Genomic DNA, 26,621 nt, shown 5'->3' with positions numbered 1-26,621 from the left:
TTTATGCATCTCTATCATTTCTCCTTCTCTGTGGACATCCTCCCATCATGCCATGCTTCTCTGGTGTTCCTCAGGGCCTTGGTTCTTTTGGGATCCACCACCACGTAGTCCACTCGTGTATGCCCGCCACGCGCACGCTCCTCACCTGCTCCGGCTTGCTTGTTGTCGCCGGTTCCTCCCTCCGCCGTGCAGCGTTTCTGGCCAGACAGACACCAACAGATACATTACAGAGGCTTGTATTTGTAACTTATTATATAAATCTATTGATTGCAAGAAAACTTAGTAAGAAAGAAACCCAAAACAAAACACTGGGTTGGTAAATGTGATGCAGCCTATGACAAAACAGATTTTATTGTATAAAAATAAACATATTGAAAAGAACACCAAAAATAATAACTAAAGCAAAAATAATAAGTATATAAATACAGAGAGAAGATATAAATTATGAGAGCTGAGAAAAGATTGTGTCAACTTGGCGCCCTCTAGTGGCTGAGCCCCTACCAGACATGAATGATCATTTTAATTTCTACTGATCAATAACTGGAAAACATATAACATGTAACAAACGCCTCCATACCAGCATCTGTAGCTGCACAATATAGAGAAAATATGCAATATTCAATATTTTTTCTTTAAGTCCCCCGTTTAGCATTTATAAGCAGTATATAAAGATTTAATAAATGCTTTATAACATATTATAATGTAGTTATAAGCAGATATAAGAATATTTTTAAGTGTTTATTAATTATCAGCAATTATAACTTCTCTTATGAAGACATTTTACAATATTAAACCTGTGTTTTACTATATTGTAATTCATTATCTGTTTAGACAGCAGCCACTAGTTATAGTTGTTGACAAATACATGAATAAACACTTATATCTGCTTTCAACTACATTATAGTGTGTTGTAAACCATTTATTAACTGTTTATTACTGATTATAAATGCAACATATTTAAAGCTTGTGTTAAAGTGTTACCTGTCTTGTTGGTGTCGATCGTCCAGTGTGAAGGTCGAGGTCAAGGTACTCCACCTGTTTGTCACCTCTGGCTCGTCGTAGCATCGGGCTACTGACTCCACCCTCTGAGGTTCGGTGCAGCATAAGCCTCAAAGACTGTAGACACGTAAACACACAAAGTTTGGTTAAATAGATGGGAAAAAGACAAAGGGAGTGTAAAAATTAAGGGGAAAAGCAAGAAGGAAAGGATGGAAGAAGGAAGGAGTGTTGTACCTGTTCCCCAGCGCTGAAGCTGAGGTTGGAGGTTGTCATGGCAACGTAGTTCTCATCAGGATCATCCGAATCAGAGGAGGGAGAAGAGCTGTGAGCTGAGGTCGGCCTGACTGACCGACGACTGGATGGACTGTAACACACACAGACAATAAACCTCATTAACATCAACTAAATAAGTACAGTAGTTACAGTGTTTGTTTACACTATGTTCAACATACATTTCACTAAAATCAACACAAAACACAAAAAATATTACTGAAGTCATGTGTTCAGTATAGTATGAATTAGCCAAAATATATACAGTACATATAGATATATATTGCCTAATTCCTTTCCAATAATTTAAATGAATAATGAAGTACACCCAATTAATTATTACATACCAGCATCTGTAATGATATATACATAATATCTTTTAAAGTTTTCTTCTTTATAGTAATAATAATAATAATAATAATAGGTTTATTTATATAGCACCTCTCAAGAGCAGACATCACAAAGTGCTTCACAATTTAAAAAAGTAAATAAGAGACAGAATAACAAACATTAAATGCAGACATCCAGCTAAAAACACAAGGCAAAAGCAGAAATAAACAAAGCAAAAGGAAGTCTAAACAAATGGGTCTTGAGCTGTTTTTTAAAAGGTGTCCACAGATCTTAAGTCCGATGGGAGAGAGTTCCAAAGTTTAGGAACCACAACCTCAAAAGCCGAGTCTCCTTTCGTCTCGAGACTGGACCGAGGGACAACCAACAAACCCTGATCCCAGGACCTCAGATTCCTACAAGTGTTACAAGGCTGCAGCAGCTCTTTAATGTAGTCAGGTGCCTGACCATGCAGGGCTCTGAACGCTATTGAAGTGTATTCTGAAGTCGATGGGAATCCAGTGTAAAGACATCAGGATTGGTGTTTCATGAGACCTTTTGGGGGACTCGGTCAAGAGCTTGGCAGCAGGATTTTGGACTAATTGTTAAGTGGTTCAGGGATGTCTTACAAAGACAGGTGAAAAGGGAATTGCAATAATCAAGACGTGAGGAAATGAACGCATGTATAATCATCTCCATCTCAGCTACGGACACAATGGGCCTGAGTTTAGAAATGTTTCTCAGCCGGTAGAAACGGGAGTGAACCAAACACTTTACATGCTGGTCAAGACTCGAAGCCTGGTCCATAGAAACACTCAGACTATGGAGGGAAGGTCTAACAGAAGAAGATAAAGAGCCAAGACTTCCCATCACCTTCGGACAACGTCATCAAGGACAGAAATGAGAGCTTTTGTTTTATAAGCATTTAGCAGTAGAAAATTATCTGCCACGCTTTTATAGAGTTGAATGGTTCAGTTTCATCTTATAGTCTTTGTTTTAAAGCTTTTAATGCTACTTTTACTATTTACTTTTTACATTCTTTACTCATTTATACTTTTTATTTTTATTACTACTGCTAATACTATTTAGGTCAGTAGTATCAAGTTGCAGTACTCCTTCAGCACCACATGGGGGCAGCACAGTGCAACACAGCTAAATATAACAGGTCACACGTCATGCTTTTCTCTCCCAATGTGTTTTAGATATTAAACATGAATGTGTTTTGTAGTTTTTCTGTTGATGCTGCAGTAACTTGTACGAACACTTACCCTCGTGTGAAGGTTCGAGTGACAGGCGAGCGCACGGGGGGCGGGACTTCCTGCCAGTCCTGCTGCACCGGAGGGATGTCCAGAGGAGCTGGTTTCACTGGTAGAGAGAGAGAGAGAGAGAGAGAGAGAGAGAGAGAGAGAGAGAGAGAGAGAGAGAGAGAGAGAGAGAGAGAGAGAGAGAGAGAGAGAATTAATATATTTTATAAAAACTAGCAAAATTAAACAGAAAATAAAAGTCCTGTTAAATAAATTGGTTGAGAAAAAAATAGAAAAAGGTAAACAGAAGTAGGTTTGGTATTACATACATGTACATACACATGTAAATATTAATAGACTTAATTTATTTATACATATATATATATACCTACAGAACAGCAGGAAATAACAGCTACAGCTGTACAGAAGATAGAATAAACTAATTGTCTTGTAGAGAGAAGACAAGCTGATTTTTACGTCACCTAAATTCCATCTTTTTTTTCAATCCTCCTTATTTCTTCTTTTGTGGGTCAATTAAATACACAAATTACATGAATTGTACTGGTTGAATAGTGCTTTTCCAGCTTGTTAAATCTGAGGGTTTTGTCATATTTCCATATATATATATTCTATGTGTATATACTGTATATATTTATTTGTACAAATAATTAAAATAAAAAACTACTTTTAGTTAGCTACACAGCAAATAGGGACATTTGATGCTACAAACAAACACGCAATTTATTTCCATAAGACCAGTGGTGTAATGAATATCTTTCGTTTGTCATCCTGCTTTCGCTCGGACAAGAAGATTGATATCATCTGTGTGTGTCCAGAAAAGATTTATGATGGAGATGTATTAAGCGTATTTAAAGACTGGAAGTGGAGGAAACTCTTCGTGTAATTTCTAACAAAAATCCTGATGAAAAAAAGCTTTTGTAGAGATTGATTGCAAACGTGTTTGTCTGAGGGAAACAAGCTTTGTCTTTTCAGTTTTAATGGAACTAAAGATTTTCTCGACCAGTCTCATTTCCGTATATAAAATATAAAACTGATACTGATCTTTTCATCTGACCCTGACTTATTTCTCATTGCAATAACATAAAGACACTGAAAACTGAAATAGCAAATGAAGTTTATGATATTTGAAAATGAAAGGTCTCTACAGGAAATAAAACTCCTAAGTGTAACAGCAGTTTGCTGAGTGTTGTTTCTTTCGCCATGAAGCTTTATTAATATTTATGGGAACATTTGTACAAGCTACGACTCTATATTTGGAGCAGTGTGAGTGTGTGTGGCTGTCGTGCCCTGGTGCTGCAGCCTTGTTGAGCAAAGTGGAAGCAGGTAAATAATTAAAACTAAAAGAGGTCGAAGGGAAACAAGAGAGATGAAAAATGACTAACAGAGGGAGACATGAAGAGAGGAAATGAAGAGAGACAGTAAGAGACAAGAGACACTGAGAGAGGAGAAACAACCAACTATTTCAGGAACAGAGACAGTCTTGTTTCAGATATTTCAGACTTTAACTTTTTAGTTTCAGTAACTGAAGATGGCAAAAAAAGGTGTTTTTCTTACTGTACGAACAATGAAAGAAATGTGCTTTACCAAGCAGAACAGTCTCAAGTAGACAAAAACAGGAATTATTTTCTAGAAAGTCTTGATGGGAAACGAGAGTGCAGACTCAGTCGAGTTTTACCGCTCTCACATTTAGAGTCCTGTCTCTGACTCAAGTAATACAAACACCAAGCTCCTATCAAAATACTGATGATACTAAAATGTATAAGCACTTTTTCAACTCAGGGAATATCAACTTTCTGTAGCAAGATCACAACATTTCATCTAACTAAAGAAGCTTTGCCTCATTATTCTACCTGCTTTAGTGGACAATTGTCCCTTATTTCTTACCCAGATTTCATAGATTTTAGGTAGTTTTAGCTGCTGAGCTGTTAGCGAACCCTTTCAAGTGACCAACAAGTAGCAATACCGCATTTCCTTCTTGTTGTTCTCACATAATCACCTGCGTCTTATTCTTATCATTGTATTTCACAAAACAATCTTGACTCAAGATCGTGAGACATAGTTGAAAAAGCTGGTAAGTACCTTGTTAGGACCTTGAGCCAAGATTATCGTGTCAAACTATTTCCAAGGTCAAGAATGAACTTTGAACATGTGCTGTGTTTCAGAGATGATGCTCATTTCTGTCTCTGTTTGTACCTCTAGTTTTGTGTGTCAGCTCTCCGGCAGCCTGGACATCTGTTCTCTCTGCAGGCTGAGTTATAGAAACTCCTGCAGTGACAAACAACATCAGAGAGCAGAAAGCATACTGTGCTGCAGCTTACTGACAGTCTACTACAGCAACTCAACCAAAGGGAATGTTTACCTTGAACGGGCAGAATCTAGATTTCCATTTCTATTTAAACCAGAACAACAACAATCTCCTTGATCAATCAATCATGACTTTAAAAAGAAAATACTTGACAGATTACCAGTGAAAACCTTCTGAACAATGGGGATTTAAGGATTTTGAACCTGAGAGAAGCTGGCCGCCGAATCCCATTGGAAAAACATGGATTTTTAAACTCGAACAGCTATATTTAGTGTTTTTATAGCTTTCAAACACAGAGTCTGTATGTTCTGGCCTAGTGGAGACCTCTGTGGATAATTCAGCTCCCAGTAAAAACAACCTGAATGATGGGGACTCATGGACCGGACTGGAAGAGGATCCTGAACCAAGATTAGTTTAGACTACTACTGTTGGAAAAATTGCAATAATCTAAATTTTATCTAAATTTTATTGCAATATTGAATGTAACATGATTAATAACTCTGATTTACCTTACTTTCCTAATGTTCTGGCATCAATTTTTTAAATTAAGTTCTCTTTGACCTTCTAGCCATACAGTACCACCACCATAAAAACCTTCTTGTCTGAGCAAACAGATCATAATCTTAAATAAATTTAACTAATTAGCTCTCTCCACACATACAGTTCTCAATTGCACATGCAAAAAGCTGATGAAGAATGGAGATCATTCTTGATTTTTTAAATTATTTTGGTGTTATTTATTGTCAAAACATATTTGTGAAACTTTTAGTCACTGTAGTTTTTTTCTTTTTAATTATATTAAACTATATATGAGACAAGGGCTGACTAGCTCCTCCTCACCTCTGCGTTGTGGCTTCAGGTTGCGGTGGATTGGAGGGGGCATGGCTTCGACCTCCACCCCACCGGTAGTGTTCATGGTGTGCCTCCGGAGCGGCGGGGTGAGGGGAGTGACGGGAGTTAGCTGGGAGTTACGGAAACCCATGTGGGCAGGCGGGGGCACTTGCCTCCCCAGTGACGCCAGGTCACCAGCGGCAGTGGTTGGGTGAGCGGGAAGGCTAGGGGTGAGGGGGGTCATGGGGACGTAGTTGCCATCCTGGGGGTGAACAGAGGGGTCAGAGGTCACTGAGGAAGGTGGAGGAACCCTGGAACGAGAAAAGAGGAAATCAGAGATGAAACTACCTGTGTTGTAAAGGACATGGCTTATTTTATCTTAGCATTATTAACTACAAATTCCTTCGAGAGACTATAATCAGTCATGAATTTATCCAACAAACAAGTGTTGTCTGAGTATTTACAGCCTGATACAGTTTATATGTCATGTCAGTGTTGATCAATCTCTCAATTATTTTTTCGATTAGTCAGTTAATTGTTAAGTCTATACAATATCAGAAAATAGTAAAAAATGTCTAAGCTCAAGTTTTCCAATTACAAACAGTCCAGAACCTTATAATATTATAATATTTGTTGCTGAATAACTGTCTGTCAATTGACTGATCAACCAAATGACAAATTGCCTCAGGAGTGGCAAACATATTCCTGCAAACATCAGTATGGCAAGTGCTAAATGCACAAAACAGATTGTTTTTCTTAATGGTTTCCCTTGACAAAACTTAATCAATACCGAATCACCTTGAGGTTTCTACTAATTTAAGCCAATGACACAAAAATAAAAAAAAATGTAGAATGTAAAATGTTTGACAAGTATGTTAAAAAGACATACAACTTTGGTTCTGTAGTGCTGCAAGTGTACAAAGTCCTTTTAAAACTGACCATTACATGAAAATGATCATGTAGCATTTTACATCTGACTAACCTTGGTGCAACGGGAGGCTCAGTGGTGGCGGCGCTCATGGGAACATAGTTTTCGTCCACGTCATCATCTTCAGAACAAACACTACCCAGAGGTACCATGCCTTTATTATACTGAGAGAGAGAGAGAGAAAGATCAAGAAACCATGAAAGACAGAGTTACAATTTGGAGAAGTTGACAGTTTCGGTATGATTTGTCTGAAATGATAAATACATAAAACATAAAATAAGGGGCAGAAAAGCAGAAATTTAAAAACTTTTAACTTACAAAGTAGCTGTTGAAGCTCTCGCTGAACTCAAAAATGCTTGCTCTGTCAGACAGAGACCGAGGGATGTAAAAAGACTCAGAACCTGAAACACACAGCACATACTTTATATAGACTAATTTATAAACCACCTCAAAAGCAGAGTACAGTTCAACATTTTGGGAAATGTGCTTCAAATTCACTTTTTCACTTTCTTGCTGATAATTAGAGGATTAATTAACTTAATACTTAACACATTCTTAACACATACTTAACATTTATGCATTAAGTATGGCACTGGAACGAAGAGGCGATTAGCTTAGCTTAGCATTAAGACTGGAAACAGGGGGAAACAGCTAGCCTGCCTCTGTCCAAAGTTCAAAAATACACCTACCAACACCTGCAATGTTCACTAATTAATCTGTTCTATCTTGCATGTTAAACAAGTAAAAAGTATAAGTATAAATATGACAGATGAAAGATTTATGCTAAGCTAACTGCCGGCTGGCTCCACAGTAGCTTCATATTTAGCATATTAATCTTCATCGAACTGACAGCAAGACAGTATGTTTATTTTGGTTTTGGTTTACTTTTATGTTTTAAGACTAAATTTATGCAGTTTGAAGACAGATTGATAAAACAGTCTGCTGTGTACATCTGAAGTTAGACAATAATCATAGCATTTACAATAAAAGGGATAGACAGGGATAAATTAAATTATATTAAAATGACAGGATAATAGAAGTGAAACAATCATCAGGAAAAAAACACTTCAGGAGAAAGAATGGTAAAAAACAAAAGATGGAAAGTTGTAAAAGCCAACATTCATCAATACTATGATCAACTCTACAGATGCTCTTAACATCTTGGGAAGATTTAAAATGCCAAGATAAAAACAAATCAAACAAAGAAATAAATGAAACACAATATACATTGATGTATTTCCTTTATGTATTTGTGTGACATAATTAAATTAAAAACTAATGTTAAAAAAGACAATAATTAGCTTTTTGTCTTTAATAATAGAGGAACATTGAAAAAATCTCTTAACGAAAAATGAAAAAATTTCTTCCAAAAGCCAGGAAACAGTGAACTGGTTAAAACGGCTCTTTGTGCTGTTGTGGGGCAAAGTTCTTGTTCTATTAATGAAACTAATACTAATCAAATTATGTTGCAAACAGGCACTAATTGTTTCAGCTGTTAGGAAATAATCCATCAATGCCTCTTTATAACCACAGCGCTCTCTGATCTCCTGTGACATTCCAGGTTTGAAACTATGTGTTACACTAATGCTGACGATGCAACTTTCTGCAGAGATTCTGCACTTTCAGAGGATTATATATTCCCATTGACTACTAAATGGGCATTATAATGTTCACGACGGGTGCAAAGAGGTTTCTTTTGTCTGTGAGCAGCACTGGCAGTTTTATTTTGCACCTCTCAGATATTTGTCATTTTACATTTGAGAATTTATACTGATGATTACATTTAGATCACTGATATCAGACACTGAAATAACACTATAGTATAGAGTTCAAACTTTTACAACAATAGTGTCCCAAAATAATACCTGCATACTTGTAGGCTGTTGGATTTGTTCAGGACATGCACCTTTTAACATGTTAAATGTCTACTTCACTGTATTGACCTTTTTTTGCTGGTTCCATTTCTGGGTTTGTCTCATAACTTCCAGTTGCAACTGTTTGCTAAATATAACTCAAGAGTTGCAGTCGTGATTAGTTTACACGCCGTGCTATACAAAGTTGGAAACACACGTCCACATATTTGACGACATTCAGGACAAATACTGGATTAAAAAGATCATCTTTGGGACACAGTTATGTTTGGCGTTTTCTAGCTTACAGTTACAGCTTATTACCATTATTTGCATTCTCCCCAAATTATCACTAAACCAGATGGTTTTACAATAATAAAGGACAGACAGAGAATTCTTAGATATGTAGGAATTTAAGAATGTCAAAGACTTGCTGGGTTTTTTTAGTATTTGAACTATGTTTATGTTTGAGGAAAAGGGTGGTTTGTATCTGTGACTTAAATGTAATCATACATCTTAATTCTCACATATAAGAATGACTGTATGAGAGGCACAAATCTGGGGCTAGCTGGCAATAATCTTGCTCTTTAAGCTATGTTAGCTTCCACTGTTTGAGCTAACAAAATCAGAGTGTGAATGAAAGCTCCATTAATATTGTTTTTATATTAAGAATGAATTAAATGAGTGGGTGTAATGTGAAAGTGGTCACATGTAGTGACAAACCCACAGAGAATTAACACCAAACTCTGCAGCTCTCTTTAAGCTTATAGTTGCGTTAATATGGCACATATACTGTACACTCTCATTGATCGCATCAACCTTGTTTCCAACAGCAGGAGGAGGCTGTTTTCAGCAAGAAAAAGCTAATAAACCCACTGTACACTACCTGTCCAGCACCAAACTAAACCAAAGTTGGCAAAGGGGAAACAATTAGCAGCTAAGGAGCCGGTGGAGACCAAACCAGAGCTCAAAGAAGAACTACATGAATCTGATGGACACAAACATGACTCCAAATGAAGGCTAATGTTGCTCTGTGTTTGCTGGAGGTTTTAATTTGCAACGGTTTCGTAACATGTTAGCCAAAAATATGTATTTGCCAGCTTATTGTGGAGTTCTTCTGCCCCCTGGTGGCCCAAAAATTACTGGCTTACTATGAATGAGGGAATGTGAGGATCCCGATCTTTTCACAACACCTCAACTGGCAGGGTGGCAAGCTCAAAATGGGTAAAACTTTTAGGACACGTCGTTTCCTACCTGTCTGTGTGCGTCCTGGTGAAGCGACAGTGTTACACCTTGGCAGGCCTCCTCCTCCTTCCACACATCCATCCCTCCTCTCTGTCTTTGAGGTGGATCGGGGGAGCGTGGCCAGCCCTGTGCCCACAGCTGAGCGCTCTACCTGGGCTGCGATGGCTGAGGGCTTTGGCGGGCGTGGAGGAGGAGCCGGGGTGGAAGCATGGAGCTCTGCCTGGGTTAGAGAGTCCACACTGGGAGTAGAAGATGGGCGGTGAGGAGGGCGTGGCAGAGGGGTGAATGCCGGACGGGGGATCTGGTATCCACTGGGGGTGTATGAGTGTGCATTTGAATGCACGCCAGAGTGTGTGTCATTACCAAGAGGTATCGCCACAGGACGCAGGTGGAAATCTAAAGAGTGCTTTCTGGGATGTGGGGAGGGGTGACATCGAGGTCTGCCAGCTCGTTTCTGGAGGTCTGGGGTCATGTTGGTGTCTAAAGACTGACTGAGGGGGCTTGTCATTGTGGCGCTTGTCCAAGGGGCTGTCCTAAAGCCAGAGGAAGAGGAGGCAGGAGGGTGGAGGCCCTTGGGAAGGAGAGACGGAGAGGATGAAGAGGAGGAGGAGGAGGAGGTGGCAGAGGGAGGAGGGTAGACGTTGTCGCTGTAGTCAGTTTCCAGAGAGGTGGAGGAACCTAAAGGAGGCCTGGAGACAGAAAAATATAGTTACATTAGGATTAAAGGGAAAACAAAAGTTCTTTGGAAGGAAGTAGTGGCAATTTTTATATAAATAAATTGCTGTTGAATATTTCAAAAGCAGCCCTCTTGCTATGACTCAAAGAGCTCCCAATGAGATCTCCAAACTTTGACAAATCACAACCAAAACCACCTGAAGGGATAAAAATCTAAAGGGGGAATCTAAGTTTAATTGTATCAGTTGTTCTGATGAACTGTTCCATGAAAGTTGTGGGAACAACCTTTTAGGGATCTATGGGTGTGATCCAGGCTAAGATAAACCTATAATGCCTCTCTAAGATTCAACACGTCTGAACCTGCAACTCTGATTGTTGAATTACCGTCAGCTGGTTTTCTTTTGAACCAATGTGGAAAAGCTGACTTTGCTGCATTTATGTACGTTGTGTTTGTTTGCTTTTAAACTCCTCATCTTATCTACTTTTTTATGACCCATCAGCTGAAATAATAAATACTCAACATACCAGTATCGTGCAACATTAGTCATTATGTCGGGTTATTTTGTCATGTTCCCACCCTGAATATGTTAACTTATTGCATGTCAGAAACAGACATCATACTTGAAAATCTGAGCGAAACAATCCTTGAAATAAAAAATGTACTTTAGCTCAATGTTACAGCAATATTAAATGTATTGTAAGCCATCTTTGACCAGACAGAGATTATAATCTCCTCCACATATCATAACATTATCACAACAATCATACATAGGTGATGACAACTAAGCTATCACCATGACAACTGAGCAAACTCCACTGGTTGGGGAAGACCACAAGTATAAGCTGTTAAGTGGGAGTGTGTGTTTGACTTTACCTGATGTGACTCTGGCAGTGCGATAACCACAGGTAATCTTCTTCTATGCTGCCGTCAGGCTCCAGGTGTCTCACACTCACCGGGTCGTAGGGCGGTGGGACTGACCCCGTTACCATGGTGACAGCAGCAGTGCCACTGGTTGAGGTTATTGTAGTGATGGAAGATGGGACAGACACAGGAGGTCTCTCAGGAACTGGAGGAAAAAGAGAGTTGTTGAATAACAAGATGTGTGACTCCTAGCAGCAAGGTGATGGAAATGACTATAAAATACGAAGTTCCTGTATTGCCCCGCAGGGCATTGTGGGTATTGGAGTTTTTTTCATTATTGTAGTATGAGAGCAATTTGAATGCCAACCTATCAACAGGTGTCTCAGTGGGTACTTTGAAGATGAACTCTTGTGTCTCCAGAGGGAGCTGTGTGAAATCTGATAAATTACCTCAAGTGATGTCACTTGAGCCAGCGTCAGTTGGGGCTGAAGACTACATATTTGAAAATGAAAAAAATCTGTGGGTGTGGAGTTAGAAATAAGTGAGGTTACCAGACCTCTGTATCCTGCTCCTAATCTCTGCTGGAGGTTAGCAGCTCCAGGCTACAATAGCCCCTACTAGCATAACACACATGAGTCTCTAACTGAACTTGTGGTGGTTGAGTTGCATTTTGGGTAATGTAGGCGCCAGGTTTGGATAAGAAGAATGCATAGAATTAAACTGATATATCTGGTTCTGCTGCATCAGTTTTGACACTTTTTATAAACTGTTCATCGTGAGTCTGACCATATTATAGAAGTGCAATGCTAAATCTGTGGAGTACTTTTTAAAAATATCTCAAATGTTATAGTCTCACTTTTTGAAATGCTTTTTATGTGACTGTCCAGGGACTGCAGATTGAAAGATTGATTAGCTAAAACTGGTATAATATATCTCTTCTCCTTGTGTGAGATTAACGTTTGTTTTGCATAGGACACCGCATCTTACTTTTATATCTGGTTTACTGTAAATATGAATTCCCAGATGTGGGAAAACATGCATATCAGCCTAATAGTATGTTAAATATTTTCTAGGCTCCAATAAGTGTATTAAAACTGAAATCTACTGTTTGGAAATAAAGCTCCAAAGAAGATCGGTTACATTTACCCCAATGAAATCAACTCTGCTCGAGAAAAGAGTGTCATGCAAGGTGCTAAAAGTTGATCTTTTACATCATGAGGCATAGATGTCTCTACAACTAACAGCATCATGTGGATTACAAGTTTGATTTTGAGTGCTTCTCAAAGTGCCCCTATGGGCTAATCAATACTATGAATTGTGAGCATTATGAGTCACTATCTGCATGCCAAATGATAGAGATGACTATTACTGTACAAGACTGAATAAAGAATGACTAATTGTGAGCGTTAAAGTCTTTGTGATCTTTACAAAAACAAGACAAAGTTCAAATGACTGTACAGGGCAAAGCTGCTCTCTTCTCTCGCCTCCCATTTGTTTTCACACTGACTCAGCTACAACCCACACACACATTTATCCATTTCAAATGCAAAACAAGAAAAGTGCTATCTATCTATTAATCTAACTATCCACCGTACTGTCGTCAGTTGGGTTGAAACCACAGAGCAGGCAGATGGAAGACACCCAGCGGTTCATGTCCTCCTCAGACTCGGCCACCAGGTACCAGGTCCTCTCCTCAGTCCTCAGGTCGAACACGAAGCTGTTCTCCAGCTCCTTCTTTGTGAACGACAGACCAGCATCCACCTGGAGGAGGGAAGATTTATTAGAATTAGTTATTAGTAGATCTTTTTTTTTTCTTCTGCCTGTCACATATTCAGGTGTGCAGAGACTTTGTTCAAATGCCTGTCATCAAAGGAAATTAAAATATCTATACTTCTAAAACACCAGCAGCTAATATTCACTTAACAAATACTGTATGTGACCTGTGTTACTGACAGCTCAAATTGGTGGACTAATAAATTAATTCTACAAAATCAATGAAATCACCTGTCAAACCCACTTTAATCAAAATTAACACATCACATATTACTTTAATTATCCGCTCGAGTACAATTATGGAGGATTAAAAATGACTTATCTAGAAACAAATGAATACATGTTGAAAAATAAAAAAATGATACAAACCAAATACTCAAACTGACAAAACAAGCTCAGGAATAAACATAAAACTATAAAAACACAAACCAACTAATTGCACAATAATGTTTTTAATAAATACCTTTAAAATATCTTATTGGCACATTAATTCATTCTGTTCATCAATCTAAACAAGGCTCCTTAGTCGAGACGAGCCACTGTTTAACTGCAGATGCTCAATTTTATTTTTCTTTCTTTCATTTTTTTCAGCCATGTGTTTGTGTGTTTACCTGTTCACACAGGTTCAGGTTGATGGTCCTGATTGGCCGGCGGGACTGCTGGTTCTTGTAGTACTGCAGGACGTCCGGCTCCCCGCTCAGCCGACCGCTACGCAGCACAAACCAACGCCTCTTCCATGCCTGCAGATAGAGAGAGTGTGAGAGTTATTACTAACTAATGGAGAAAAAAAATACTTTTGAAATTCCTTTTTTGAGACACAAATAAGGTTCATGTGAATTAAACATCCGCGCTCTGATGGAGAAAGACAGAAAGAGACAGAGACAGTTGAGAGAACAAGACTAGTCAAGAGGTTGATATATTCACAAAAACAATGCTGATATACTGATGTTCAGTTGGTAGCCTATGATGCTTATTATCTTAGCTTGGTGTGCTAGCATGCTAACATCTGCTATTTAGCACAAAACACAACGTACAGCTGAGGCTGATGGGAATCAGGTTTGCAGGTATTTGATCATAAACCAAAGGATTCTACACATTGAAATTTTGTGCTGGTGATGGCGCTAAATGTAAAGTCCCCATGGTCAATTTATCTTGAATATCTGTTGCATATTGTACGGCAGTCCATCTGACAGCTGTCAAGACTTTTCACTAAAAACTTAAAATCTCAACCTCATGGTGCGGCTATAGGAATCACAGGTCATTGAATCACCAAAGACATAAGAATTTATCTTCTGGGGACCACTGATGACTTTAGAAAATTTCATGACAATCCATCCCATAGTTGTTGAGACATTTCAGTTTGGACCAAAGTGGTGGACTGATATTAGCCACACTGCTAGCATGTTTCATCTAAAACTACATCTCCATCCACTTCCACAAGACTAAAAGTTTTAAACGCCACTTGTGACTCCACAATACACAAGTGTTGGATCAAAAAACATGTTATTGTATTGATTTTGGTGACTCCCTGACCTTTCCTCTAGTGCCACCCTAAACATAATCTTCACATTTAGACCCCTAGTGGTACACTGTAATATACTGTATATGTATATGCTTAAGGTGCCCCAACGTAAAAAGTTTAGTAAAAAGTTTAGTAAAAAGTTTCCTGGCTTTTTGAATTTATTCAGCTCCCTTGAACAATTGTTGCCTTACCTTTGCATGTTAGATTGTCATTTAGTTGGTCAAATTAGCACCCAACTATATTAAGTTGGCCCAATTTTTCTTCAAATCAAAATATTTAACTAGCTGAACTTATTGTAGAAAATATTGCTCAAGTCAGTATTTCTCTTTAGTGAAAAGTTGACTCGACTTCATATGATATATTGGTCATATCAACAAAAACAATTTAATGAAACACTTGAACATTTATAATTTGGACTTTATTCTTCCAACATTTGTAAAAACGTAAAGCATCTATTTCTACAGAACACGGTTTCAGCTTGATAAAATACCAGATTTCGCTAGACTCCAACCCCAACTCTTAGTTTAAGCCCCCAAGCTTGAAACTCAAGTTGAAACTCTTAGTTAATCCACTATGTGCATTACATAATTTTAACACAATGTCATGTGTTGTCTCAACTAATTCAACTACAAACGTTGGGCCAACAATAGATTTAATTTATGTATGTTGGGTCCAAAACATGTAAATGAACATTTTCCCCTTTCATTTTGGACCCCCAGTGAGCTTTCCCTCTAGTGCCACCGGGACAAACTTTATATTTTGTAAAGCTACTAGTGGAGGGTTTTTATGAATAGAAAAATAGACCATATACATGTATATTTGCTCTGTCCAGTGCCTCAGTAAAGGTCCCGCAGTCTCCGGTTGCTGCTTTAGTCTCTTAGTCTGCTTGCAGAACGGATGTATAGATCATTGTTTACAGGGTCAGTTTAGGTAATGTTTTCATTTCCATTATGTTCCTCTACTGCTGGTGTCCCTCTTCCATGTCAGAGGTTTTTACACTCCGGTGCACATGAATGTTAACTAAACATTACAAACTCAACACCGCAGTGAATTGCAAAATGTTTGTCACCTCTCTCAGGTTTTTGCCATCCCACACCGAGCATTATGGGTAGGGTCCATCTCCCATGAGTGATCCATGATGACACCTCATATTTTAGACATGACTCACCAACCCGTGTGTGTGTGTGTGTGTGTGTGTGTGTGTGTGTGTGTGTGTGTGTGTGTGTGGGGATAGTATTAGTATGTAGGTGGCGTATGTGTGTGCGAAAGACACGTCATGATTATTTAAAGGAGTGAGGCAGAACATGAGGAAGGACTTAAATTTAATAGCAGCATGTGCGTGCACACACACACACACACACACATACACAATCTGTCCAGATGATGATCTCAGTGTTTTTCTGATTAAAGGAATCACAGAAGTTAGTTTTGCTCTACAACTATCTAATCCTAAAATGTAGGATTGAGCTTTGTACTTCTGTTTTTGCCGCTAAATACAAAGTTTGTACGAATTCTCCTCTGATCCCTTTTTAATAGCGTTTCTCAACAAAAACCAACCTGACACCAAAGCTTGTGTGTTTGTGTGTGAGAGAGAGCGAGATCAAACCGCACAACAATTAAAGTAAATACTGTAGAGCACGTTTCCTCTTTCTTTCTCTCTCTCTCTCTCCAAACACAGACAGGAAGAGGAAGTAGCTGAAGAGGAAATGCCACTAAGAGATGGCAGTAGATGTGTGTGTGTGTTTATTCTCTGTCCCCCTCCCCAACCCCCCTTCACTCTGTTTGATGATCAGTTGTCTTCAGGCTGCTGGCCAAAAAGAACGCAGCAGGGTAGCAGCAACTAACATGGAAATTTTTTTCTACATGGCTTCTAGTTAAAGAAACAGGACCCGCTTTTATATCAGCTAAGTTCTTATTAACTACTAGCTACTTTCAATTCAGCGATCTACTAAATCAGGTACCGCCGCTAATGTCTTAGCTTGTAAAGACTTTAGTAATGTGTAAATTGGTTGCTAGGATACATCTGTAGGAAGTAACATCACAAGCTGTAACATAACTTTAATAAATCTCAGTTATAGGACACCAAACAATATTTAAGGGGACATATTATGCTTTTTGTGATTTTTTTTGTTATTTATATACTGTTATGATGTCAGATGTTAAACATGGTCAAAATTCCAAAACTTGAGGTGAACGTATGCAAAAATGCTCCCTGCAAGTCAAAAGCCAGGGCCTCAACCTGCTCTGAACGCTTCCATTGCAAAGTTGTTTTCTACCTTGCCAACGAGCTAATGTCAGAAGTTCACATTTTGAGTAAAGAATGAAGAAAAAGTAAAATCCTAGGAGGAAGCTTTCTGAAGCTGGCCAATCAGATCGGAGCGGGCTCATCGGAAGGGGGGCCTTAACGAGAAAGGAGCTAAAACGGCCTGTTTCAGACAGACTCAGCTGAACTGAGGGGCTGTGGAAAGGGTTATTATGAGTTAAACAGGAGTTGTAACTGTTAATCATGCAAACATATATTCCAATAGAGCCCCAGATTAAAATATAGACTGTGCAGAATATGTCCCCTTTATCCTTGCATGGACTTTGTGTTTCAGAGTGGAAAGTATCTGATTAAGCTAACATAAAGTTTTGTAATTTGAGGTATAATGTGTTATTTTTGTTACATGTAATCAAGTGTCATGTCAGATATGTTGACCATATTTATTCCTCTTTGATCTAAACGAGTCAGACATTAGCAAACTAACGTTAGCTTTGTCGGTTGATTCAGTTATCTATACAACAGCTACGCCTGGCAGTGGGTGTAAATATTTAAGCAAAAACTAATCTCTTTGTAAGAACTTGTTTGTGTGGCACGACCGGTTTTGATTCAGTGATGCGTAAAACAGTACTTCATGAACACTTAACGTTGTTACTTATATACTTATACTCCTTATAAGGCGCTGGTGCAACTGTTTTTTTGACTCTTTGTTTTATTGGTTTTCATCATCATCATTCATCATTTTTTTCATCTGTACATCTGTTGCTATTCTGTGTACTTAATGTCCACATTATAATTCAATAATTCTTTAAATTGCCTGCACTTACTAATATTTTCCCTTTTATCCACATTGAGCTGCCCCTAATATTAGCAATGTAAATTTAATAATGATAATGATCTCCTCTTTCTCTAATCTCTGCCCACCTCATTTCTCCTTCCCCCTTTTTGTTTTGTTTACTTCTTTAACCTCTGACCCTGACAGGAAGAAGCCACAATGGATCTAAAACAACACTTCCTCCTTCCTGCCTCCAAACCAAAATTAACACCAAACCTGAAAAACAAATTTCCCGCCTCTCAATTCCTTTTTTTACTGATCTATTCCTCCTGTTTCCAACACATTTAAATGCTTAGTTCTCACAAATGCTGTCACATGGCATCGCAACACTTTCAATATGACGAGACACTGTAAAGGAACTGAAATAAAACATTTGTTTACAGTTGAACTGTCAAAAGAGAGACATCATGTAAGATTCATGAAAATAAGAATATATCAAATTATACCATGGCATGGAAACCACTTAATTCTAACTAAAGTGCCATCCTAAATACTAAATCGGTGCACAAGGTAAATTACTGTTAACTGCTGGTAAACATTGCAATAACTCTAATGTTGATGGTACCGTGGTTAGCTACACAGCTTCTCTTTTTTCCTGTGGTAAGTGTTATAGTGTGGTGTCAGCACAATAATCTGAAGAATTCTAATATTGAAAATAACGGACTAAGCAGTGGAAAGCTGCTTTGTTTTGCGTTTTTTAGCATTCTTTACCTTCTCCTCATCCCTTACTGTCATATTTCCTTATGCAACTTGTTGTTTTTTATCGCTTACTTACTAACTCCCCAAAATGGAAACAATGAAAAGCATCAAAATTATTTTCAAATACAATACTTTAATTTAAAGGATATATCTCTTATTTTTCTTATTGTCAACAAATCTCATGTTTAGAGTCAAACCAACAATGAATTGATCTACTCACAAGTACTGTGTGTGTATCCAAAGCCTGATATATCTTATTCCTCTGTGTCATAAACATCCGTTGTTGTCCAAATACTATTAAACACAAGTCAGTGAGCACCACTGCTACACTGTGTGACATCTTCATTCGCCACAAAGAGTTTTGGGTTTGTTAGTTTGTTTAGAAACTAATAACAGCGATCATGTTTTCAGTTTCCATACAGTACTTCTGAGTAAGGCAGACGCCACTGAGCATGTGCAGGAGAGTGAAAACGTGATCGCTGTTATTAGTCTTTGGATGCTTATGGTCGGCGATGGCGCCGACCATAAGCAGCAGATCTGGGTTTCAAACCGGCTCCAACGCAAACCAACGGGTGACATCACACCTCGCTATGTCCATCTTTATATACAGTCTATGGACTGAACCTGTAGTATCTTTAACACAGGACAGTCTCCATACAAACCCAGCTGTCCTTAAACTGTGTCTGACCTTCTGAGTGAGTGTGTGTGTAACATTTGTTATAGCACTGAAGGTTGCAGAATTTACCTCATCATTCTCTTCAGTTCTGTTCCAATGAGTGTGCAGATGTGTGTGTGTGTGTGTGTGTGTGTGTTTCCAAATCTTCTAAATCTTGAGGGAGGCCTCCTCTTCCAACCCAGCCCAGCTGAGAGCGATTAGTTTATTACATAACACAGGGAAAACACACACACTCACACACACACACACACACACACAGAGCTTTCAACAGAACAGGGAGTCTATGACGAGGTATACTCCATGAACTTTGGCCCAATGCTTTACATGAACACATGAACACACACTCGGCCTGCTACGGCCATTATAGGGCGCTTCGTGTGAGTGTGTGTGTTGACAGTAGACACACAGCTGGCCAGACATTGTGTGTGTGTACACACTGGGTTGTATATACCCATATGGAGATGAAACTCAGAGCTGAATGTACACATAACCTCTCCTTCTCATCTCTCTCCACCTCTTCTTACTCTTGTTTCGTTTTCTTCTACCATTTTTACATCCACCTCTTCTTCTTCTTTGCCGCTCCCACCTGCTGAGGAAGGCCGAAGAACAACAAAGTGCGACACAAGCAAATCGTCTTGGCAATCTGTTTGTTCCTTCTCAAAAACTTGCCCTGCTGGGATGACATTTAGTTCACTGATGGCAGCTAACGGGGATTGTGGGTAATAAAGTTGTCATCTTTACAACAGTTAAACCTCTCAGGATGGTTTTATGGTTCATTCATTTGTTCTTTCATCAGTTCTTTTTTGCCACAGTTTGTTTCAGTGTAAAAAATGTCAAAGAAACAACTTTGAAACCTCAACTGCTCTTCCAGACAGTGTTGGTAAAGGCACATTGTCTCTTCCTGTCTCTAAACAATTACTTTTCTTCTGCCCTATTTATTCCTCCTTCACTTTCCATACACACTTCCCCTGAGAAAGGAAAGTGTTTGACAAGAGAAAAGGAAGAGAAAGTAAACGACTGAAAGAGAAAGGGGCCGATAGTTACACTAAAATAAAAACAATGTTCTTTCTGGACACAAAGAAAGAATAAGGGAAAATATGGAGAGGAGAGATGAGATTAGCTCAACTCACTGGTCAGGCATGCCAGATATGCAGTGTGTGTGTGTGCATGTGTGTGTGTGTGTGTGTGTGTGTGGTGTGTGCGTGTGTGTGTGTGTTTAAGCTGCTTCTTTACTGGAAAGAGAGCCGTCCTGCTGCTGGACAAACAGCCTCGTGCTGCTTTGAATTGTTCCAGAACTTCTTTGGGATTTTGGTTTATGACATTTTATGTATATTTCCCATGTATGTATGTATCTATATATATATTTTCAAGTTGGAATCAATAGTGCTAAAACAGCATATTAAACAAATAGTTTACCCAATTCTTGAATCAATTACTCAATGAATATAGACCATCAGTTATTTATATAAAAGACAGATGCATTGCTTATCTGTATCTAACACTGTAACTTAACAGTTTAACCTAACAAATAAGTTGAAGTAAGTCAAATTCCTTAAAAACTGTAAACTTGTGCAAGTCTCTGGTATCCAGTCTAGGCACATAGCCAGGTTGGCAGTTTTCAGTTTTGAAAGATGCATACCTTAACATTTTTGTAGCTTAGCTAGTTAGAAACAGTTGTTTCTCTGACAAATGATGATGCTTCCCACAGGAATGGATAAAAATCACTTGCTAATGAAGACTGGAAAGTGTGGACATATGATATATTAAACAAAACAGACCAGTGTGTAAGAAATAGCTCTTTTGGCTTTGAGCAAGTGTGTTGTTTAAGTATGAAGGTCAGTTAAGGATACAAGGGTTCCAAATTACAAAATCTTGTTAAGTTGTTCTCCAGATCATCATATTTGCTACCACTCGCATGTTAGAAATAAACCTGTCAGCCTTCTATGAAATATGTACTGTGAGTTCACTTATAAAGTCTCTAAATTGGCTAAATTAGCTTCTGCCTCCTGATTGTGAACAAAACAAAAAAAACGGTGTTACAAATTTCAGCTACTGATGCAGTCCTTCAGATAAATAAATAGAATATACCTATAAATAGATGCATACATCTATGCAGTATATTTATCTATTTGTTATAAACCTTTTATGTGACTATATGTTCACTAGCAAGGCTAATATTCACTTTTGATTGTTTTTGTGCTTTAAGTTTGAAAAAAAAAAGCACACTTATATTTATGATTAATCTATAATCTGAGTGACCAAAGGAAAACTAAAAAGGTGGCATTAGTTCCTCTCCAGTTGGAGCAGCAGACAGTTGTGTCCTGCTCAATGTTTTATTAGTTTATGATTATGACTCTGTAACTTTAAGAAATGCCTTAGTGGGTAAACAATGATGAAACCGAGGGCTAATCTTCAAGCCTAATTAAAAAACTACACAGAAGTGTTTCCATAAACAGTCTGTACTCCTGTGATGAAGTGTCCTTGACCGAGGTTTTAATATGCCAAAACACACACTGAAAATACTAGATGTGTTCATTTGACAGCACATGTACAGATATGTTTTTTTTTTATTCTGAGATTTGTTTGTATTAAAAGCTAAAATAAAAGTTGACTACTCACATAACGCCGTAGCTTTTTCTCTGGTGGTGATTTTCGCAGCCAGCCTTCACAGACCACCTCACCAGCTCCGCTCATCCTGACGCCAAAAACAAAGCTTCCAAACAATCAATTAGGCCTCCAATCAGTTGGCTGAGCTCCCAATCCTATCAAGTGACAAATCTTCCAATCAGGATCCCCAGGAGTCAATGCACATCAGCTGATCAGGTGTCAAATCAGCCAAAAAGATCTCCAATCAGTCAATGAGTTGTCAGATAAAATCAGTTATACTTCCAATCACATCAGGCTTCCAGTTAGTCAATGAGATTTGATATCAGTTGTTCTGGCTTCAAATCAAGCAATCAATCAATCAGTCAATCCTTAAACCGGTCAACAAGGCTTCCAATTCTCCAATCAGCCTGCTGTTCTATCAGTTGATCTTTAAATCTGTAGATCAGACTTGCAGTTTGTCGATCAGGTCTCCAATCTTCAAAAAGGTTGCTAAGGGTTCCAATCAATCTATCAGTCTTCGAGGTGACATTCTGCCACAATCAATCAACTCAGACTTGTTGGTCGATTGATCCTTGACTCCAGCAGTTTCCATCCAGAGCTGCTCCTCAGTCGACGGCTGAGTAAATGAGTCACACCTCCTTGTGAGAGGGTTTCTACTTCCCAGCAGAGAGACTCTTCCCTCCCTCCCTCCTCTCTCTCTCTGGTTGTGCGATAGCCGAACACAATGCCTCGGCTCGGACATTCCTTCTCTCCTCTCCTCCCACTTTTCCCTCTTCCTCCTCACTCCTCCCCTTCTGCTCCTGCCCACTGTAACAGGAAACTCCCTATGTGTGTGTGTTTTCTCATACTGAAAAAGACATGCTGTTCTTCAGAAAATAACTGAAAAAAAGATGTTTGCTTCAAAACAAACCAAAAATAAAAAGACCTAAGACAGGAATCCACTGTTGCCATTGGTTCTGAATACATTGTCAATATTGGAAATATATTTATATTTATGATCAGTGTTGGGTAAGTTACTTGAAAAAGCAATTACATTACTCAATAGCAAAAGTAATTAGTTACATTCCTTGTGACTTTACTTTTATTACTCAGCTGTCACGTCCATCAAAGATGCTTGTAAACAATTCCAAAGCCCCCACACCCACGTTCTTCTACATTTAATATGTAGAAAATGAAAACAAGATAAGATGGTTTAACAAGCAGACAGCCCAGATTTTGCATTTGTCTTCTTTTTGCAGAGGCTAACCACCTCCACCTGCCTCCTGTCTATTTGCCAAGCTAACACGTCCCACAGAAGTCTGTCCTCTGAATTCACAAAGAAGAAATTGATTGAAATTACCTCTCCATCAAACTCCTTATCCCGGACGAGCCCCCAGATGTTATGACCTGGCTCGGGGAAGTAACATGAACGAAAGAGTAAAATTATGTAAAATTGACAGAAGACTTGGCAGAAATGGAAAATAATATTCACAAGTATGATTTAATAAGTGTATAATCACCTGAAAATAAGAATTGTTGTGTTTTCGTTACCTTAGAATGAGCCCTTTAGGAGTGGGTCCTCTCTATTTGGAGCCCGCCATGTTGCACTGCCATGTTTCTACAGTAGCCCGGAATGGACAAACCAAACACTGGCTCTAGAGAGGGCCATTCATGTTTTTCACGAGTTTTGCGGCCACCGTAGGTTCTCCTACACGCTTGGAGTGGGAAGGGTCCCTATGTAGATATAAAGGACTCATTCTAAGGTAATAAAAACACAGCTATTCTTATTTTCGTGGGATTATACACTAACTAAAACATACTTATGAATATTATATTCTATTTCTGCCAAGTCCATTCTGCTAGATGCCACTAAATAAAAAGTAAGTAAAAGGTAAGTAAAAGTGGATCCCCAAATTGTTGGAGTAATGGAGTGTTACTAGGAATAGTGACTGTAATGTAATTACTGAATATCAAAGTGTAAGCCCTTACACTCCTACTATTACCTTATTACTATTTCCCAACACTGTTTATTATTATACCTGCACTTACATATCATATGTTGTACAGAGACTAAATATTATAGAAAGAAGCGGTAGTTCACACATGAAATTTTGCAAGCTCACAAAAAGATGCATTTGATTTGCAAGGTCTTTGTCAGCTGTGTTTTTGCACCTGTACCAAGCTATGGACAAGTGACTTAAAAATAACAACAACAAAAAGAAAAATCCAAAGTGTACCAAGAAAATGCAAAACAAAAAAAGTGCACATGAAGTAAAAAAATAAAAAATAAACAAAAGCAAAACAGTAACCATGTCATTTACATACAAACAGACATTTAGATGATCAACTTTCAATACAGATCAGATGGTCTGTGGACTGTCAGAAGCTGGAGGTCAAATAGGGTCAAGGGGCACTTTAGCAGTTTAGTTTTGCACTTCTATGAAGTTAGGGGTTTCACAACAGAAAAATAATAGTCAAAATCGATGTAGCAGAGGCGAAGATAACCTGAATTTTAGTCACCAGTATGGGTCATGCTCCAGTAAGACTGGATCCTACATTTTCCACAATCCTCAATAGAAAAAAAACCCTCTGACTGTGTAAAGCCCTCTCCAGAGCCACAAAAGACATTATACAACTGTTCACATGCTAAGTAGTACTCCTATTGACGAGTAAACTGAACTTCATGTGTGAAATTAGTGGAATGCCCCTTTAATATCACACAGAGATGTGGCCAAAGAATTGGCGGCTCGTCTTTCAAATGAAATCACTTACTGACATTTTACAGACATTGAGTCAGGTGAATGTTTTGGTAGATTCATTGAATGATTTTGATGTCACTCTATGAGGCAGGTCAAAAAAATGACTGTTTTGCTTGAGAGCCCAGTTCCCATTTTAGAGATAAATACTGCCATCTAGTGGCATTTTAAGGTACTACAAATTAAAAAGTGGGCAGCTCCTTTCCCCATTATAAACAAACAAATAATTCAGGCTTATTAAATATCTTAAACATGTAAAATGAAATGAAAGGTTAATCAAATAAATATCAGAAACATATATATCAATGTTACTGTTAATCTGGTATTTTATATGGCAGTCCAAATGAAACCACACAGTCTTTTCCAAGAAATCTTTTATCTGCAGGCACATATTATATTTGATTAAAATAATACACCCATGTGTACACAGCAGACAGCTGTGTTGGGCTGAATGACTTAATTTGAATTACCACCAGTCATTGCTTACATAAAAGTCATTTGAATTCTGTCAAATGTCCATTGTAATGGATGCACAAAATGAATTACATTTGCATGTTATAAAAATGGAAACTGGTTTTACATAAGATGCTGGCTGGAGATTGATGTTATATTGTATAATTGATTATTTGCTAATTATCACTATCAATCAGTCAATCAGTTTTATTTAAAGTGCAGAATCACCATGCAGCATGGTCCCAATACACTTTACAGTTTACAATAAGCTCTTATACAATTACACATATATTACTGACTGAGTTTACAGAGAAACTAACCCACAAAATAAGAAGATGCATTTGAAAAAAGATGGATTTTCGGTGACAACAAAAATCAATTCATATATATTTATAATAATAATTAATCAAAATGCATTAATTGAAATTATTATTATATGTATTATTATTATATATTATTATATAATGTTACACATCGGCTTGTCCGCTCCTTCCAAGTAGTCAAATGATCAGTTTACTTTATTTTATATAACTTCATGTTGTTGGTACCAGTTAAATATATGTGTCTATATAAATGATGAAGCTATTTTTTTTTACATGCATATGAGGATAAATGTTTGTAATATCAAACCTACTTCTATTTTTTTCAACAAATTTATTCAATGTCCTTTCTTTCGTTCTTTCTTTTTTAAGTTTAGTTTTGCTTTGGCTTTTCTGTTAAAATTACTTCTACATCATGAGTGGTTGAAATTGGAACCAGCAAAAAGTAAAGTATTAAAAAAGAGTATTACTGGTGTGTAAGAATGAATGAATTTGTCTGTTTCAGTTGTCAAGTCTAAGCAGATGTTGCAGCATTTTGCAGCTGAATATAACATAATGTAAAGATGTTTGTTTTGACAAGTTAAATTGAGAAGCTTTTTATTTTGCTTCAGAGAAACGCTGTGATTTCACACACTGTGTCTAAATCTTGAGGCCCTGGATCTCTCCTCCTGTAATTTTCTCAGTTTGTCCTCTGGACACCCTGGAAAAGGAGAATGTGATGAGACAATTTGCCTACTGAAATTAAGTATCACAAAATCTGGATTGGTTTTGCAACATGCAAAGAAGCTCCTATTTGCACCTGTTTACACACACTAACACACACTAACACACACACACACACACACACACACACACACACACACACAAACACACGTTTTAATATAACGTATATTTGGATCAGTTAACTCTGTTGATCAGACTCTGACTCTAATACACAGAAGAAGGGATTAACATTTGTCTGTAATTTGCTTGTTAAGATGGAATAATTTAATATCTAGTAATGAGAAATGTCATAACATGAAACTATCTTGTTATAATGTGAGAAGAAAAGTTTGTCATTATAACAAGAAACTTTAAATAGTATTTTGGTTGGCATATTGTAGGCATATGACACAAATTGTCATAACTCTTAAATGAATCATTCAATTGTAAATTGCAAATATAGGGAACATGCACAATGTCAA

The 26,621-nt window shown here is 37.9% G+C and overlaps 1 protein-coding gene across 2 annotated transcripts; it reads right to left on the bottom strand.

The window, feature by feature from the left end:
• Window positions 1-22,602, bottom strand: LOC121890017 (GRB2-associated-binding protein 1-like). Of its 2 annotated transcripts, XM_042402266.1 has the most exons (13): window positions 21,942-22,602; window positions 13,942-14,070; window positions 13,153-13,318; window positions 11,570-11,762; window positions 10,030-10,709; window positions 7,244-7,326; window positions 6,980-7,089; window positions 6,007-6,308; window positions 5,055-5,126; window positions 2,865-2,961; window positions 1,234-1,363; window positions 982-1,116; window positions 1-197 (listed from the first exon to the last, which is right to left on the bottom strand). In XM_042402266.1, the coding sequence occupies exons 1-13, from the start codon at window positions 22,014-22,016 to the stop codon at window positions 15-17; spliced, it is 2,355 nt and encodes a 784-aa protein (XP_042258200.1). In that variant the 5' UTR covers window positions 22,017-22,602; the 3' UTR covers window positions 1-14. The 2 variants fall into 2 exon arrangements, with proteins under 2 accessions (XP_042258200.1, XP_042258201.1); XM_042402267.1 differs by lacking the exon at window positions 5,055-5,126.
• Window positions 22,603-26,621: the final 4,019 nt, after the last annotated feature.

The sequence above is a fragment of the Thunnus maccoyii genome, chromosome 22 (genome assembly GCF_910596095.1).
Source record: "Thunnus maccoyii chromosome 22, fThuMac1.1, whole genome shotgun sequence".
In the NCBI taxonomy this organism is placed as follows: domain Eukaryota; kingdom Metazoa; phylum Chordata; class Actinopteri; order Scombriformes; family Scombridae; genus Thunnus; species Thunnus maccoyii.
This window is presented reverse-complemented; position numbering and strand designations above follow the sequence as displayed.